The 16882-nt window shown below is 40.6% G+C and overlaps 1 protein-coding gene across 6 annotated transcripts in view; it reads right to left on the bottom strand.

Moving 5' to 3' along the window:
• Window positions 1–1174: 1174 nt before the first annotated feature.
• Window positions 1175–16882, bottom strand: part of CAB39L (calcium binding protein 39 like) — a 128711-nt gene continuing 113003 nt past the window's right edge. For all 6 annotated transcript variants that reach the window (XM_042967235.1, XM_007097715.2, XM_007097716.2 and 3 more), the window contains 2 exons: window positions 16411–16554; window positions 1175–1514 (listed from right to left, as the gene is read on the bottom strand). In XM_042967235.1, coding sequence (XP_042823169.1) covers window positions 1335–1514; window positions 16411–16554 — 324 coding nt within the window. In that variant the 3' untranslated portion in view covers window positions 1175–1334. The remainder of the gene's footprint in view (window positions 1515–16410; window positions 16555–16882) is intronic.

The following is a 16882-nucleotide window of genomic DNA, read 5'->3' as shown; positions in this document are numbered from 1 at the left end:
GGTGTGGTATAAAGTGTGGGTCCTGATGGAAGGCAACCCCTCACGATTTAGAAAGATACAAAAAATACACATTAATCATTATACCCCTAATGTCTTGCAAATATAGCTTTAAGATTTCATTCCATACACTTGAGGTCTAAAAACAAATCATAACCTTTTTTGTTGTTGGCCCGTGCCTTTTTTTAAAAAGAACACAAATTAAGTCCCTTAATCATACGGGTATGCAAGAGAATATTTGAGACCAAAATTTTGTAGGGTTTCTACCTTGTTGCCGAAAGCTTTAATGGGAAATCAGAGTGGCAGCTAATTAGAAAATAATTATAAAGATAAAAAAAGATAACTTTTGGTCATTTAAGAGTTTTTTGCACACATTTAATCATTTGCCCTTCCAATGGCAAGTTCCCTTCTTTATAGAAGAGGGTCTCACCCTCTAGACCCACAGTTTTGTACATGCCAGGCATCCCAGTGCGTGATTCCTACTCTAAAACAACTTTCACCACAAAAAAATTTTCCCATAATGACAATGAGGAACAGTCGAATTATTCCAAACATTCCCTAACCCTCCAGGAGCCTGTGTGAAACAGCAGTGCCCCCGGCCTCACCATCTGTGAGCAGGTCCTACCCACGGGTCCCCAAGTCCCTGTGACTCTTGCTGATGCATCCTCCCTTTGCTAGGCGGGTCCCCCACTAACCGCTGACCAGGCTGGAGGTTGCAGGGGGTGCCCCAGGAAGTCGGGTGCTGAGGAGAGCCACTGCGACAGGGCTCGGACAGTGAGGGAGAGGGGGGCTGTGCTTCCCTAGCAAGTTAGCTACAGTCCGAGCACACAGGCAGGGAACAAGGACGACTGAAAACGTGGACCTTACTTCACCAGCTCTCTCAGCGCCTTGACAAAACTGAGTGTCCAAGTGCAGATAGGCGGGATGGTTTTGCGCCTCTTGCCCCCACAGCCAGTTCTCCTCTGAGAACTTAATTTTGAGGGCTCAGTGATGCCCGTGCTTTGGGCTTCTACTCGGTGGCCTGTGCTGACTCAGGGCTCAGATCTGCAAGCCCATGACCCTGCTGCCTTTTGCCAACAAAGGGTTAAAACTTGTTTATCAACATCTAATACAATGGCTCTGATTTGACATAAATCATCCCAGACTTGATTCAAATGAATACATTATTCTAGGTTAATCATTTTTCATTCAAATGTTTATATTCCATCTACCCTGAACAATGAATTGAGAAAAAACAGGCACCTCCAAAACCTTCCCAAGAACAATGACTTTTTCAAATGACATTTTCTGTACAAACAAATGACACGGTGACTGTGGCAGGAGGGTGGGTGAGCCCCTCAAGGGGTGGTTTTCTTCAAGTCCCGGATCTGTTTAATCAGGTAGTTCTTCTCATCGGTGAACTGCTCATCGTCCGTCCTTTCCTTTTGGAAGCTGCTCAGAAACTCAATGAGTTTGGGTTGATTTTTTAATAGAATCTCCACGATAGGCTGTGTTTTGTGAGGACTGGCCACGAACACCTGAAACGTAAAGAAACACCTCGGACAAGGAACGCACAGCAGCCACAATGTAGACCCCACTCGGGGTCCTCGTGCTACTTGTGTTAGTAAAATATAGAGGCCCCAGATTATGCTTCCCCACTGAGGGAAGTCAGTAATTCCCCATTCATATGTGTTCTGAGCAGCTAGCCAGGAGCACATTAGAACCATCTACAAACATTTTAAATTTTACTTTGTTTCGATTCTAAATGTCTTAAATGGTGGGGTGCCTGTGTGGCGGCTCGGTGTGTTAAGCATCCAACTCTTGATTTTGGCTCAGGTCATGATCTCATGGTTCCTGGGATTGAGCCCCGCGTTGGGCTCTGTGCTGACTGACGGGAGCCCGCTTGGGATTCTCTCCCTTCCTGTCTCTGCCCCTCCCCTGCATGCATGCACACACACACACACACACACACACAGTCACTCTCTCTCTCTCTCTCTCTCTCAAAATAAATATTTTTGTTTTAAAAAGGACCCCCAACTGGTTTACGTTGTTATACAGAATGCCTGACCTTTATACAATACTTATTAGTATGTCAGAAAATCATGTGCTAAAGCCAAATATGTGGCTCCTGTGGTTACCATTTATTTACAAGGTACTTGCTGTGAAGTTTTAGGTAGAAACTGTCTGGCATTTTGTGGCAACTACCGTAAATAACTCATAATAGTCTTTCTTTCTAAAAAATAAAGATTATATTGGATAAACTAAGCTTCTCTGTTTCAATACAACATAAATGTGAAACGTAGAGGAATTTGCAGTCAGGCATCACTGGATTAACTACACTGAATCTCCACACTGTACACCAAAAAATTGCTAACTTTGCATTCAAGTTTAAAATTTTTTCCTAGTTTAATTTTTTATGACTCTTGAACTCTGCTGCCTCTAAAGGTAGCTGCTGCTTAGAGGCAGCTGATTTAACAGTGCACAATCCTTCTGAGGCGGCCAGGAACTGAGGGCCCCAGTGCGGCTGGAGATGACCCAGTACCATAAGGAATGCACTTCTTTTTTTAAATGTTTATTTTTGAGAGAGACAGAGTGCAAGCAGGGGAGGGGCAGAGAGAGAGACGGGGACAGAGGATCCGAAGGAGGCTCTGTGCTGACAGCAGAACTCACAAACCATGAGATCATGACCTGAGCCAAAGTCAGACGCTTAACTGACTGAGCCACCCAGGCGCCCCAGGAACACACTTCTAAATCAAGGCACGGTGAGCCAAACCTGAATATTATGACCAGTATAGGCAGTTTCTTGGTTCTCTCTCTGCTGAACCCATTTTTTTAACATGCTATTTTCAAACCACCCCAAACAAGTCAGACAAATGGAACTACCTGTGGCTTCTCTTTTTATAGCGTGGTCTTATTGGCTGTATCCCTGCATTTACACACGTTTCAGAACTGTGATTCATGGAGTTCTCAAGCATGGGTAGAGAAAGGCAAATATCATGGCCACAACACAAATATTTTTAACTCAGAAAACTAAGAATACTTTGCTCTCTATTTTAAACCTGAATGCTTTTTTATGAAAGATTAAAAAAAAAAGCATGCCTTATACACACATTCATTCATTGCATTCAAATTCTATTTTGCCAAGAGGGATTTGCACTAAACAAGGCATTGGAAGGCTAGTATTCTGCTTTGCTAACCTTACTGTCTGAGAGGCATGCCGGAAGCCCTGAGTACTTCGTACGTGGATTTGCAACCGGGGCTCCCGTTACAGTTACATGGAAGTAACTCAAAGCTAAATTCCATTCCAGTGAAGTATAAAATAAGGCCTCTTCATTCTAAAGGCTCCCCACTTCAGGTGAATACAAATCTGAGCGATATCATATTTAGAATATTTTGACACAATACCTGTCATTATTGATCAAAGACAGTAACTTTTTTCCTATTTAAGAAAGAAGGACCTGATCCCTGCCTCTGCAAGCTGGCTGATGTCTGTGAGCACCAGTGAGCCCACAGCTGGACCAGACGGGGCCCTACCACCTGTGCGGGGAGAAACAAAACCATGGGAGGGAAGTGAGCAGGGAGGAAGAGAGCAGGTTGGAAGTTCAGGATGCTTAAAACTCTCCAGATTCTCCTGAAATCATCCCCCTCACTGCCACTGTCCTTATCATCATTCGGATTATGAAAGTGATATGTGTGGAAAACCAGGAAAACAAAGAAAAAGAAAGACACAAAGAAGAAAGGAAAAAAAAAAAAACCTCTTAAATAATTTCTCCACCTAAAGATACCACTGTGAATATCTGGTGTACGTCCTTCCGGCATTTCTTTCTGTGCATATAGCTATAAATATAGTTTAGACAAAACTGGGCTTGCATTCTATACATGGTGGTTTGTAAACCGCTTCCTCATTTACTATGTTTTTAATAGTTACAGCTTCTTCTTACATTGAAGTGAGCCAATCACCATTTAAGGTACGGTCAAGGCTACAATAAGAGACGTTGTTGTTCTGACAACTGCTTTGGGATTTTGGAATCCAAGTCTTTGGGATTTACAAATTGCACACAATTGTGGAAATTATGTAAGAAACTATATACTTATTCCAAAACTACATGGAAAAGCAACTTTAAAAAATTTCTTATTTTAATAATATTCACATTTCCTTATAAATATCACTAGTCTTCATTTTCCTTACATACTATCACAACTGTATTTGTTAAAGTAGGTAATAATATTATAAATACTCAGCGCCAGGATTATCACAATGAGACATGAGTAGTATGTTTGGTGATATTGGTAAAGTTGGTCACAAATACCCTTTATAAACCTTTCTATAAACAAACATAGAGGGGACTATTTTATGAATTTTTAAAGAGAGTCTCTTAAAAAGTAGAAAAGAGAGGTGAGGTCTTAATTACAGCTTTTCACTTTTTCTCTCCACAACTTGGTTAAATAAGCAAAAAGGGCACATTGAGTTCAGATGAAGACATGATAAAGTCGAGCATTCTGCACTATTTAAAATAGTTGATGGGGGCGTATGGATGGCTCAGTCAGTTAAGCGTTGGACTCTTGATTTCAGCTCAAGTCATGATCTCCCAGGATCGAGCCCCATGTCACGCTCTGCACTGACAGTGTGCAGCCTGCTAGAGATTTTCTCTCCCTCTCTCTGTCCCTCCCCAGCTCTCTCTCTCTCTCTTTTACGATAAATAAAAATTAAAAAAATTTAAAGCAGTTGATGAAACATTAAGTTGAAATAAGCACTTTTTTACTGTACTGTTAACATTTTTAGAAAAATTATTAATATTACATCAGCTCATAGCTGATTCCTAAATGTACTCAGCTGAATTGTTTCCTCCATCAGTAGACTTAGATTTGGCACGTCAAGACCAGAGTGGTTGGCCTGCTAAAAAGAACAGGTCCTGAAGGAAGTAGGTAATTCATGGTCAGGTTTTCACCAAATTAATCTGCAATTCTGCCTTCTTTTCAGTAAGACCACATGGAAAGGATTTCTCAACTAGGATATTTCTTGTTCTCTGTACTTTTTTTAGGTGAATTGTCAAGCTGGCCGTTGTATTTTGGAAGAAGTGAGGGTGGAGCTTCTTGTTTTCATGGAAATAGCAATGGCAGCCACTGCTAGGATCTGAGTGACAGAGTAATACACTCAGGAACATTTTCGTCACTGGCCATGCCTGAGTTCCAGCTGTTCTAAGAAGTGGGCCAAAAGGTACAGACCACCCCCATCCCCTACCTGGTTTGGTGGGAAGTGGTATCATGGTCCTTTGCTATAAAGGAAATTAATGGGGAAAGGAAAGGGAGCCAACTCATAGCTGATTCCTAAGTTCACAATGGGCACCCCTCTGGGACAGCCAGAATCACGAGACAAAGGTCTGAACCGAGTAACAGACTACTGACTAGACTACTGACATGAATTCAACGCTTGCATTCGGCAAGTGAGGAATCAGATCCATATGGATTTGCCCAAAGTCACTGGTGGCAATTAAGCCAGAACAAAGACCCAGGTCTCTTGACTTCCATCCAGCACTTTCCCACCATACCATCCTGCTGGTCAACAACAGAAAAAAACATGAGATGGCATCTCATTCACTTCTCTGAACTTAGCAGCAAGCTAATGAAAATAATCTAGTAAAGACATTTTAGTAGTAGTGTGTTACACATTTTCTGCCCCTTATGGAAGGTGCTTTTGGGGAAAAAACTATTAACACAGAACTGTGAAAAAAAACCACTCTCGGACTCAGCTGTTGCTTTTTCTAAATAACAAAATATTATACTTGGCAAGTGAACAATTCAGTTCTTACTTCAGTGGAGGAAACCACAGGGTACGGGGTAGGCACATAGAAGTAAAGAAGTGGTCAGCTATTTTTAAATGCACCCACTCTGTCCAATGATTAGATGATCCAAATTCTGAGGACAGAAGTAGGTTATTTCTCTTTGGCCACCCACTGAATACTTCCATAATCCTGCATTTTTGAACAAAATTTTATGTGGCTTGTTCTCATCTAAGATGATGTTAAAATTCCACAGGAGCTGAGTGACAGGACACATGGCCTCCTACAATTTCTTCAGTCAGGAGGGTCTTGAGAGGGTCTATCATTTATACTGTGTAGGCAGCTTCCAGTGCTACAGCAGTCTATTTGTGCCTCTTCTGATTTGCATTTACTTTTTTATGAAATAATTCTGACATAGAAAAAGAGTACAATAACATATCAGATGTCATGTTCCCATGAGCTGCTCTATCAAAATCTAAGATTTTCGGCTCTATGGAATAAAGAATTGGGGAGGAAGATGGCGGCGTAGGAGGAGGCTGGGCTCACCGTGCATCCTGCTGATCACTTAGATTCCACCTACACCTGCCTAAATAACCCAGAAAACCACCAGAAGACTAGCAGAACGGAGTCTCCAGAGCCAAGGGCAGACGAGAGGCCCACGGAAGAGGGTAGGAAGGGCGGCGAGGCGGTGCGCGCTCCACGGACTGGTGGGAGGGAGCTAGGGCGGAGGGGCGGCCCGCCAGCCAAGCAGAGGCCCTGAGTCTGGCTTGCAAAAGCGGAGGGGCCGGACAGAGTGTGTTCCGACAGCAAGCGGGACTTGACATCTGGAAGGTTATAAGCTAACAGCTCTACTCGGAGAACGGGAGGGCTGGAGGACAACGGGAGGGAGAGTTGGGGCTTGAGCCCCGGAGGACAGAGCGCAGCTTGGCGGGGAACAAAGGCGCTCGCCAGCGCCATCTCCCTCGCCCATCCCCCAGCCAAAATCCCAAAGGGAACCGGTTCCTGTCACTGAACTTGCTTGCACCGCACAAACACCCAACGCTGTGCTTCTGCGGATCCATCCCTCCGGCGGGTCTGACTCCTGCCCGGTGCCACAGGGCCCCTCCTGAAGTGGATCACCAAAGGATAAGCAAGCTGAGCCTGCCTCTCCCGCCCCTGTGCACCTTGCCGATCCACCCCAGCTAATACGCCAGATCCCCAGCACCACAAGCCTGGCAGTGTGCAAGTAGCCCAGACGGGCCACGCCACCCCACAGTGAATACCCTAGGAGAGGGGAAGAGAAGGCACACACCAGTCTGACTGTGGCCCCAGCGGTGGGCTGGGGGCAGACATCAGGTCTGACTGTGGCCCCGCCCACCAACGCAAGTTATTCAAGACAGCACAGGGGAAGTGCCCCGAAGTCCCGCACCACTCCAGGGACTATCCAAAATGACAAAACAGAAGAATTCCCCTCAAAAGAATCTCCAGGAAATAACGACAGCTAATGAACTGATCAAAAACGATTTAAACAATATAACAGAAAGTGAATTTAGAATAATAGTCATAAAATTAATCACTGGGCTTTAAAACAGTATAGAGGACAGCAGAGAGTCTATTGCTACAGAGATCAAGGGACTAAGGAACAGCCAGGAGGAGCTAAAAAATGCTATAAATGAGCTGCAAAATAAAATGGAACAACCACGGCTCGGATTGAAGAGGCAGAGGAGAGAATAGGGGAACTAGAAGATAAAATTATGGAAAAAGAGGAAGCTGAGAAAAAGAGAGATAAAATCCAGGAGTATGAGGGGAAAATTAGAGAACTAAGTGATGCAGTAAAGAGAAATAATCTACGCATAATTGGTATTCCAGAGGAGGAAGAGAGAGGGAAAGGTGCTGAAGGTGTACTTGAAGAAATAATAGCTGAGAACTTCCCTGATCTGGGGAAAGAAAAAGGCAATGAAATCCAAGAGGCACAGAGAACTCCCTTCAGACGTAACTTGAATTGATCTTCTGCACGACATATCATAGTGAAACTGGCAAAATACAAGGATAAAGAGAAAATTCTGAAAGCAGCTAGGGATAAACATGCTCTAACATATAAAGGGAGACCGAGAAGACTCATGACGGATCTCTCTACTGAAAGTTGGCAGGCCAGAAAGGAATGGCAGGAAATCTTCAATGTGATGAACAGAAAAAAAGATGCAGCCGAGAATCCTTTATCCAGCAAGTCTGTCATTTAGAATAGAAGGAGAGATAAAGGTATTCCCAAACAAACAAAAACTGAAGGAATTCGTCACCACTAAACCAGCCCTACAAGAGATCCTAAGGGGGATCCTGTGAGACAAAGTACCAGAGACATCACTACAAACATGAAACCTACAGACATCACAATGACTCTAAACACACATCTTTCTATAATAACACTGAACGTAAATGGACTAAATGCGCCAACCAAAAGACACAGGGTATCAGAATGGATAAAAAAACAAGACCCATCTATTTGCTGTCTACAAGAGACTCATTTTAGACCTGAGGACATTTTCAGATTGAAAGTAAGGGGATGGAGAACTATTTATCATGCTACTGGAAGTCAAAAGAAAGCTGGAGTAGCCATACTTATATCAGACAAACTAGACTTTAAATTAAAGGCTGTAACAAGAGATGAAGAAGGGCATTATATAATAGTTACAGGGTCTATCCATCAGGAAGAGCTAACAATTATAAATGTCTATGCGCCGAATATAGGAGCCCCAAATATATAAAACAATTACTCACAAACATAAGCAACCATATTGATAAGAATGTGGTAATTGCAGGGGACTTTAACATTCTACTTACAGAAATGGATAGATCATCTAGACACACGGTCAATAAAGAAACAAGGGCCCTGAATGATACATTGGATCAGATGGACTTGACAGATATATTTAGAACTCTGCATCCCAAAGCAACAGAATATACTTTCTTCTCGAGTGCACATGGAACATTCTTCAAGATAGATCACATACTGGGTCACAAAACAGCCCTTCATAAGTATACAAGAATTGAAATCATACCATGCATACTTCAGACCACAATGCTATGAAGCTTGAAATCGACCACAGGAAAAAGTCTGGAAAACCTCCAAAGGCATGGAGGTTAAAGAACACCCTACTAAAGAATGAGTGGGTCAACCAGGCAATTAGAGAAGAAATTTTAAAATATATGGAAACAAATGAAAATGAAAATACAACAATCCAAACGCTTTGGGATGCAGCGAAGGCAGTCCTGAGAGGAAAATACATTGCAATCCAGGTCTATCTCAAGAAACAAGAAAAATCCCAAATACAAAATCTAACAGCACACCTAAAGGAAATAGAAGCAGAACAGCAAAGACAGCCTAAACCCAGCAGAAGAAGAGAAATAATAAAGATCAGAGCAGAAATAAACAATATGGAATCTAAAAAAAACTGTAGAGCAGATCAACGAAACCAAGAGTTGGTTTTTTGAAAAAATAAACAAAATTGATGAACCTCTAGCCAGGCTTCTCAAAAAGAAAAGGGAGATGACCCAAATAGATAAAATCATGAATGAAAATGGAATTATTACAACCAATCCCTCAGAGATACAAGCAATTATCAGGGGATACTATGAAAAATTATATGCCAACAAACTGGACAACCTGGAAGAAATGGACAAATTCCTAAGCACCCACACACTTCCAAAACTCTATCAGGAGGAAATAGAAAGCTTGAACAGACCCATAACCAGTGAAGAAATTGAATCAGTTATCAAAAATCTCCCAACAAACAAGAGTCCAGGACCAGATGGCTTCCCAGGGGAGTTCTACCAGATGTTTAAAGCAGAAATAATACCTATCCTTCTCAAGCTATCCCAAAAAATAGAAAGGGAAGGAAAACTTCCAGACTCATTCTATGAAGCCAGTATTACTTTGATTCCTAAACCAGACAGAGACCCAGTAAAAAAAGAGAACTAAGGCCAATATCCCTGATGAATATGGATGCAAAAATTCTCAATAAGATACTAGCAAACCGAATTCAACAGCATATAAAAAGAATTATTCACCATGATCAAGTGAGATTCATTCCTGGGATGCAGGGCTGGTTCAACATTCGCAAATCAATCAACGTGATACATCACATTAATAAAAGAAAAGATAAGAACCATATGATCCTGTCAATCGATGCAGAAAAAGCATTTGACAAAATTCAGCATCCTTTCTTAATAAAAACCCTCGAGAAAGTAGGGATAGAAGGAACATACTTAAACATCATAAAAGCCATTTATGAAAAGCCCAAAGCTAACATCATCCTCAATGGGGAAAAACTGAGAGCTTTTTCCCTGAGATCAGGAACACGACAGGGATGTCCACTCTCACCGCTGTTGTTTAACACAGTGTTGGAAGTTCTAGCATCAGCAATCAGACAACACAAGGAAATCAAAGGCATCAAAATTGGCAAAGATGAAGTCAAGCTTTCGCTTTTTGCAGATGACATGATATTATACATGGAAAATCCGATAGACTCCACCAAAAGTCTGCTAGAACTGATACATGAATTTAGCAAAGTTGCAGGATACAAAATCAATGCACAGAAATCAGTTGCATTCTCATACACTAATAATGAAGCAACAGAAAGACAAATAAAGAAACTGATCCCATTCACAACTGCACCAAGAAGCATAAAATACCTAGGAATAAATCTAACCAAAGATGTAAAAGATCTGTATGCTGAAAACTATAGAAAGCTTATGAAGGAAATTGAAGAAGACATAAAGAAATGGAAAAACATTCCATGCTCATGGATTGGAAGAATAAATACTGTCAAAATGTCAATACTACCCAAAGCTATCTACACATTCAATGCAATCCCAATCAAAATTGCCCCAGCATTCTTCTCGAAGCTAGAACAAGCAATTCTAAAATTCATATGGAACCACAAAAGGCCCCGAATAGCCAAAGTAATTTTGAAGAAGAAGACCAAAGCAGGAGGCATCACAATCCCAGACTTTAGTCTCTACTACAAAGCTGTAATCATCAAGACAGCATGATATTGGCACAAAAACAGACACATAGACCAATGGAATAGAATAGAAACCCCAGAACTAGACCCACAAACGTATGGCCAACTCCTCTTTGACAAAGCAGGAAAGAACATCCAGTGGAAAAAAGACAGTCTCTTTAACAAATGGTGCTGGGAGAACTGGACAGCAACATGCAGAAGGTTGAAACTAGACCACTTTCTCACACCATTCACAAAAATAAACTCAAAATGGATAAAGGACCTAAATGTGAGACAGGAAACCACCAAAACCCTAGAGGAGAAAGCAGGAAAAGACCTCTCTGACCTCAGCCGTAGCAATTTCTTACTTCACATCCCCAAAGGCAAGGGAATTAAAAGCAAAAATGAACTATTGGGACCTTATGAAGATAAAAAGCTTCTGCACAGCAAAGGAAACAACCAACAAAACTAAAAGGCAACCAATGGAATGGGAAAAGATATTTGCAAATGACATATTGGACAAAGGGCTAGTATCCAAAATCTATAAAGAGCTCACCAAACTCCACACCCAAAAAACAAATAATCCAGTGAAGAAATGGGCAGAAAACATGAATAGACACTTCTCTAAAGAAGACATCTGGATGGTCAACAGGCACATGAAAAGATGCTCAACGTCGCTCCTCATCAGGGAAATACAAATCAAAACCATCACTCAGTGATCACCTCACGCCAGTCAGAGTGGCCAAAACGAACAAATAAGAAGACTATAGATGCTGGAGAGGATGTGGAGAAACGGGAACCCTCTTGCACTGTTGGTGGGAATGCAAACTGGTGCAGCTGCTCTGGAAAACAGTGTGGAGGTTCCTCAAAAAATTAAAAATAGACCTACCCTATGACCCAGCAGTAGCACTGCTAGGAATTTACCCAAGGGATGCAGGAGTGCTGATGCATAGGGGCACTTGTACCCCAATGTTTATAGCAGCACTCTCAACAATAGCCAAATTATGGAAAGAGCCTAAATGTCCATCAACTGATGAATGGATAAAGAAATTGTGGTTTATATACACAATGGAGTACTACGTGGCAGTGAGAAAGAATGAAATATGGCCCTTTGTAGCAACGTGGATGGAACTGGAGAGTGTGATGCTAAGTGAAATAAGCCATACAGAGAAAGACGGATACCATATGTTTTCACTCTTATGTGGATCCTGAGAAACTTAACAGAAGACCATGGGGGAGGGGAAGGAAAAAAAAAAAAAGAAGTTAGAGTGGGAGAGAGCCAAAGCATAAGGGACTCTTAAAAACTGAGAACAAGGGGCGCCTGGATGGCGCAGTCGGTTAAGCGTCCGACTTCAGCCAGGTCACGATCTCGCGGTCTGTGAGTTCGAGCCCCGCGTCGGGCTCTGGGCTGATGGCTCGGAGCCTGGAGCCTGTTTCTGATTCTGTGTCTCCCTCTCTCTCTGCCCCTCCCCCGTTCATGCTCTGTCTCTCTCTGTCCCAAAAATAAATAAAAAACGTTGAAAAAAAATTAAAAAAAAAACTGAGAACAAACTGAGGGTTGATGGGGGGTGGGAGGGAGGGGAGTGTGGGTGATGGTATTGAGGAGGGCAACTTTTGGGATGAGCACTGGGTGTTGTATGGAAACCAATTTGACAATAAATTTCATATATTAAAAGAAAGAAAAAGAGAAGAAAAGAAAGAAAGAAAGAAAGAGAAAGAAAAAGAAAGAAAGAATTGGGTAAGAAGAAAAAAAAATCTAAGATTTTTGGCATACTTGCCTGCAGATTTTTTCCTAAAACATTACAGATGTAATTAGAGGCTCTTGGTCACCTCGTCATGATACCATTCTCCTCCCTAACCCTCCCCACTGAGGTGACTGCTATCCTGGATTTGGTATTTATCATCCCCATACAGGTTTTCAGACTATAGCTGCAGTAGTATGAATCCATATACAGTGCTGTTTTGCATGGTTTCAACCTTTAAATAAATAACATCCTTTTAACATTTCCTTATTTGATTCAGTGTTTGGGATTTGTCCCCGCTGATCAGTATAACTCAATTAATTTTAACCCATTACTATATCCTACTGTATGAATATAGCACGATTTATTTTCCCCATCTCCTGTTGATGCCCATTTGTGGGTTTTTTCTCTCATTTTACACCATTCTAAACAATGTTGTGATAAATATTTTTGTACATGATTCCTCATGCACATGTGCAAGAATGTCTCTAAAAACTTGCTGAGAGGGCACGTGAGAGGCTCCGTTGGTTCAGTGTCCAACTCTTGATGTCGGCTCAGGTCATGATCTCACAGTTCGTGGGATCCAGCCCCATGTCGGGCTACTGCTGACACTGTGGAGCCTGCTTGGAATTCTCTCCCTCCCTTCTCTCTCCCTTGCACACACACTCTCTCTCTCTCAAAAATAAATAAACTTAAAACAATTGCTGAGAAATGAGATTTCAGGATTGAAAGATACGCATACTTTCAGTTCTTTAATTTGCTAAATTGCTCTCCAAAGTGGTTGTGCTAACTTACAGTGTAGGACAGCTTCCACTGCTGTCCAACCTTACCAATATTTGCTATTGTCAGACTTCAACATATTGCCATTATGAAAATGTAAAATGGTATCTCATTGATATTTCAATGGCCATTTCCAATGTTACTTAGTAAGATGATCATCTTCACCTACTTATTGACCAATCAGGCTTTCTCATCTGTAAGTTACCAACTTGCATCCTTTGCCCATTTTTCTTTTGAATTGTCTTTCCAAATGATTTGCCAGTTATATGTGTCACATTCTATCTTTTCACTTTGCTTATTCTGTCTTTTTAAAGAAATTTATTTATTTATTTATTTATTTATTTATTTATTTATTTATTTTTCACTTATATCCACGTTAGTTAGCATATAGTGCAATAATGATTTCTGGAGTAGAATGTAGTGATTCATCCCCTATATATAACACCCAGTGCTCATCCCAACAAGTGTTCTCCTTAGTGCTCCTTGCCCATTTAGCCATCCTCCCACCCACAACACCGCCAGCAACCCTCAGTTTGTTCTCCGTTTTTAGGAGTCTCATCTGTTTTGTCCCCCCTGCCTGTTTTTTTATTATTATTGCTTCCCTTCCTTTATGTTCACCTAATTTGTATCTTAAATTCCACATATGAGTGAAGTCGTATGATATTTGTCTTTCTGACTAATTTTGCTTAGCGTAATACCCTCCAATTCCATCCACATAGTTGCAAATGGCAGGATTTCATTCTTTTTGATTGCTGGGTAATACTCCATTGTATATATATACCATATCTTCTTTATCCATTCATCCATCAATGGACATATGGGCTCTTTCCATACTTTGGCTATTGTTGGTAAAACAGGAGGATGCATGTGCCCCTTCGAAACAGCACACCTGTATCCCTTGGATAAATACCTACTAGTGCAATTGCTGGGTCGTAGGGTATTTCTATTTTTAATTTTTTGAGGAGCTTCCATACTGTTTTCCAGAGTGGCTGCACCAGCTTGCATTCCCACCAGCAGTGCAAAAGAGATCCTCTTTCTCTGCATCCTCCCAGCATCTGTTGTTGCTTGAGTTGTTAATGTTAGCCATTCAGACAGGTGTGAGGTGGTATCGCATTGTGGTTTTGGTTTGTATTTCCCTGGTGATGAGTGATGTTGAGCATTTTTTCATGTGTGTTAGCCATCTGGATGTTTTTGCTGGAAAGGTGTCTATTTTGATGTAGTTAATTAGATACTTCCTATTATGTTTTGTGATTCTACATTCTGTTTAAAGAATTCTTCCCTCCTATACATCATAAAGACAGTCTCTTATTTTCTCTTCTAAAAGTTAAAAAGTTTTGCTTTTCAAGTGCAGATATTTACCGAGAATTTATTTCTGAGTATAGTGGAGGGTATAGTATAGGGTTTTCTCTCCATAGATGAAATCCATTACTCTAGAACCATTTATTAAACAGTTAACCTATTCTCAACTGATTTATAATTATTCCACTATCAAAACCATTTCATGTTTGTACAGGTTTATTTCTGGGCCCTCTACCTTGGTTTTGTTGTTTTATTTATCTGTCTCTATGCCAATACAATACCGTCTTCATTTACTATAAATCTTAAGTCTCAGTATCTGGTAGAGTGGATTCCCCTACCTTGCTCTTTTTTAAAATTGCCATAGCTAACCTTAGACCATTGTTCTACCACATAACTTTCAGAATCAGCTTGCCAAGTTCCATGAGAAGTCCTGTAGGGATTTTGAACATAATTGAATGGAATTTATAAATTAATTTGGCATTTGAATTTCTCTAGCGGCTCTCTGGCCATAAAAGACCCGATGGCTGAAAGATGGACTAAGCTTTTTTTTTTTTTTTAACCTCTCAAAGCAATAGCTACATACCTTATAAACTGTCATGTCTCCCATTTTTAGACTTATAAATTCAGTCAAGAATAAACATCATAAAGATCCAAAAAAAGCCTGGAACCCCCTTGACTCTTAATTTTACTCCAGAGATATTTATCCTTTTTTAATCCTTTTTAAAACAATTTTGAGAGAGAGTTTGCACATGTGTAAGCATGCAAGCGGGGGAGGGGCAGAGAGAGGGAGAGAGAATTCCAAGCAGGCTTTGCACAGCCAGCGCAGAATTGATGTGGGGCTCTAACCTACAAACCGTGAGATCATGACCTGAGAGGAAACCAAGAATCCTACACTTAACCAACTGAGCCCCTCAGGCACCCCTCCAGATAATCTATCCTAAGAAAATAATCCCAAATATGGAAAAACAACTGGCTGGATATAGAAAATGCTCATGACAGCATTCCTTACAGTGGGGAAAATGGAAATAACCTAAATATAAATAACAGAGGACTATTCAAGTAAACTAGAGTAAATAAATCCAATGATAAACTATAATGCTAATAAAACTACTGGCTCTAAAACCCACATATAACAACAATGAATTAATGTTCATGTCTTCTGGCATAGCACTAAGTGATAAAATCGGGATATCAATTTTGTGTACCATGTGAATACAGCTGCAGAAAAAAAAAACCTTCAAAAATGAGCACAGGAAAATAAAGTTAACTAAAATCTTTACAATAGTTTGATTACAAGTATGGGATTACAGATTACAGATTTCTCCTACCATGCTTTAAAAAAGTATATTGTCTAAAATTACTAGAAGGCCATTTTGTCACTCTTACATCAAAGAAAAAATGTTAGAAAGAAGCTGGTGTTATGGGGAACTAGTTTCCATTCATAGCAAAACATATTTAAAAAAAAATTTCTAAACAAGTAATGAAAGTGAGTAGTGCCCCACTGTTTCTCTAATGCTTCATTTAAGGTTCAAAAAAACACTTAAGGCAGAAAGCAAAGCATTCAATAATTCCGACCCTTGGGATTTGGGTTCTGGCTCTATCGCTGATTATTTTAGTAACGTTTGGGAAACAGTATCCACCTATTTTCTCAGTGGAAAAAATGAAAATATTTAGAGATAGGGATTAGAAACAAATGGGCATTCATTAAAATAACTCTAAAATTTCATCCAAGTCACACAAAACAGAAAAACTGCCTATTTCATTTTCTCTCAAGTATAAAGGAGAGTAAACAGCAGGGAGTTAGCCATTTGAAAGTGAAAAGCAAATGCCCACGTTATTTCTGTTGCACTTTACCTTAAAGACATGGAAGGCTTCAAACTGAATGTTGGGACTTTTATCTCGAAGGAGGTTCATCATCAGTTTGAGGTTCTCCGGCTTGCTGATGTACTTTGTCATAATGGCAAAGTTGTGTCGGTCCAGGATCAGTTCACCTAGCAGCTACAAAACAAACAAACAAACAAACACAAAATTAAAGCAATAATCTGAGAGCCATCTGATTCAAAATATATGGCACTTTTCCCTGAAAAACAAACTATAAATGTGGTTAGGAATGTTGACGTGAAAAAAACTGAGTCTTTATTACATGCATCTTACATTTAGCACAGGCATGAAAGGAGTGGTTATTAAGTTATTTTAAGCTTTTCACACAGTTTTGCTAAACTCAGTGATTAATGCATTTCTGCATCTTTTTTAAAAGCCAGTCATTGCTGCAGCTTAAAAAAGCTCTCTCTGTAGCTTTCATCCAGAGATAGCCCAAAATGAATTT

The sequence above is a fragment of the Panthera tigris genome, chromosome A1 (genome assembly GCF_018350195.1).
Source record: "Panthera tigris isolate Pti1 chromosome A1, P.tigris_Pti1_mat1.1, whole genome shotgun sequence".
NCBI lineage: Eukaryota > Metazoa > Chordata > Mammalia > Carnivora > Felidae > Panthera > Panthera tigris.
The sequence above is the reverse complement of the archived record's forward strand: the minus strand, read 5'-3'. Positions and strand labels throughout refer to the sequence as shown.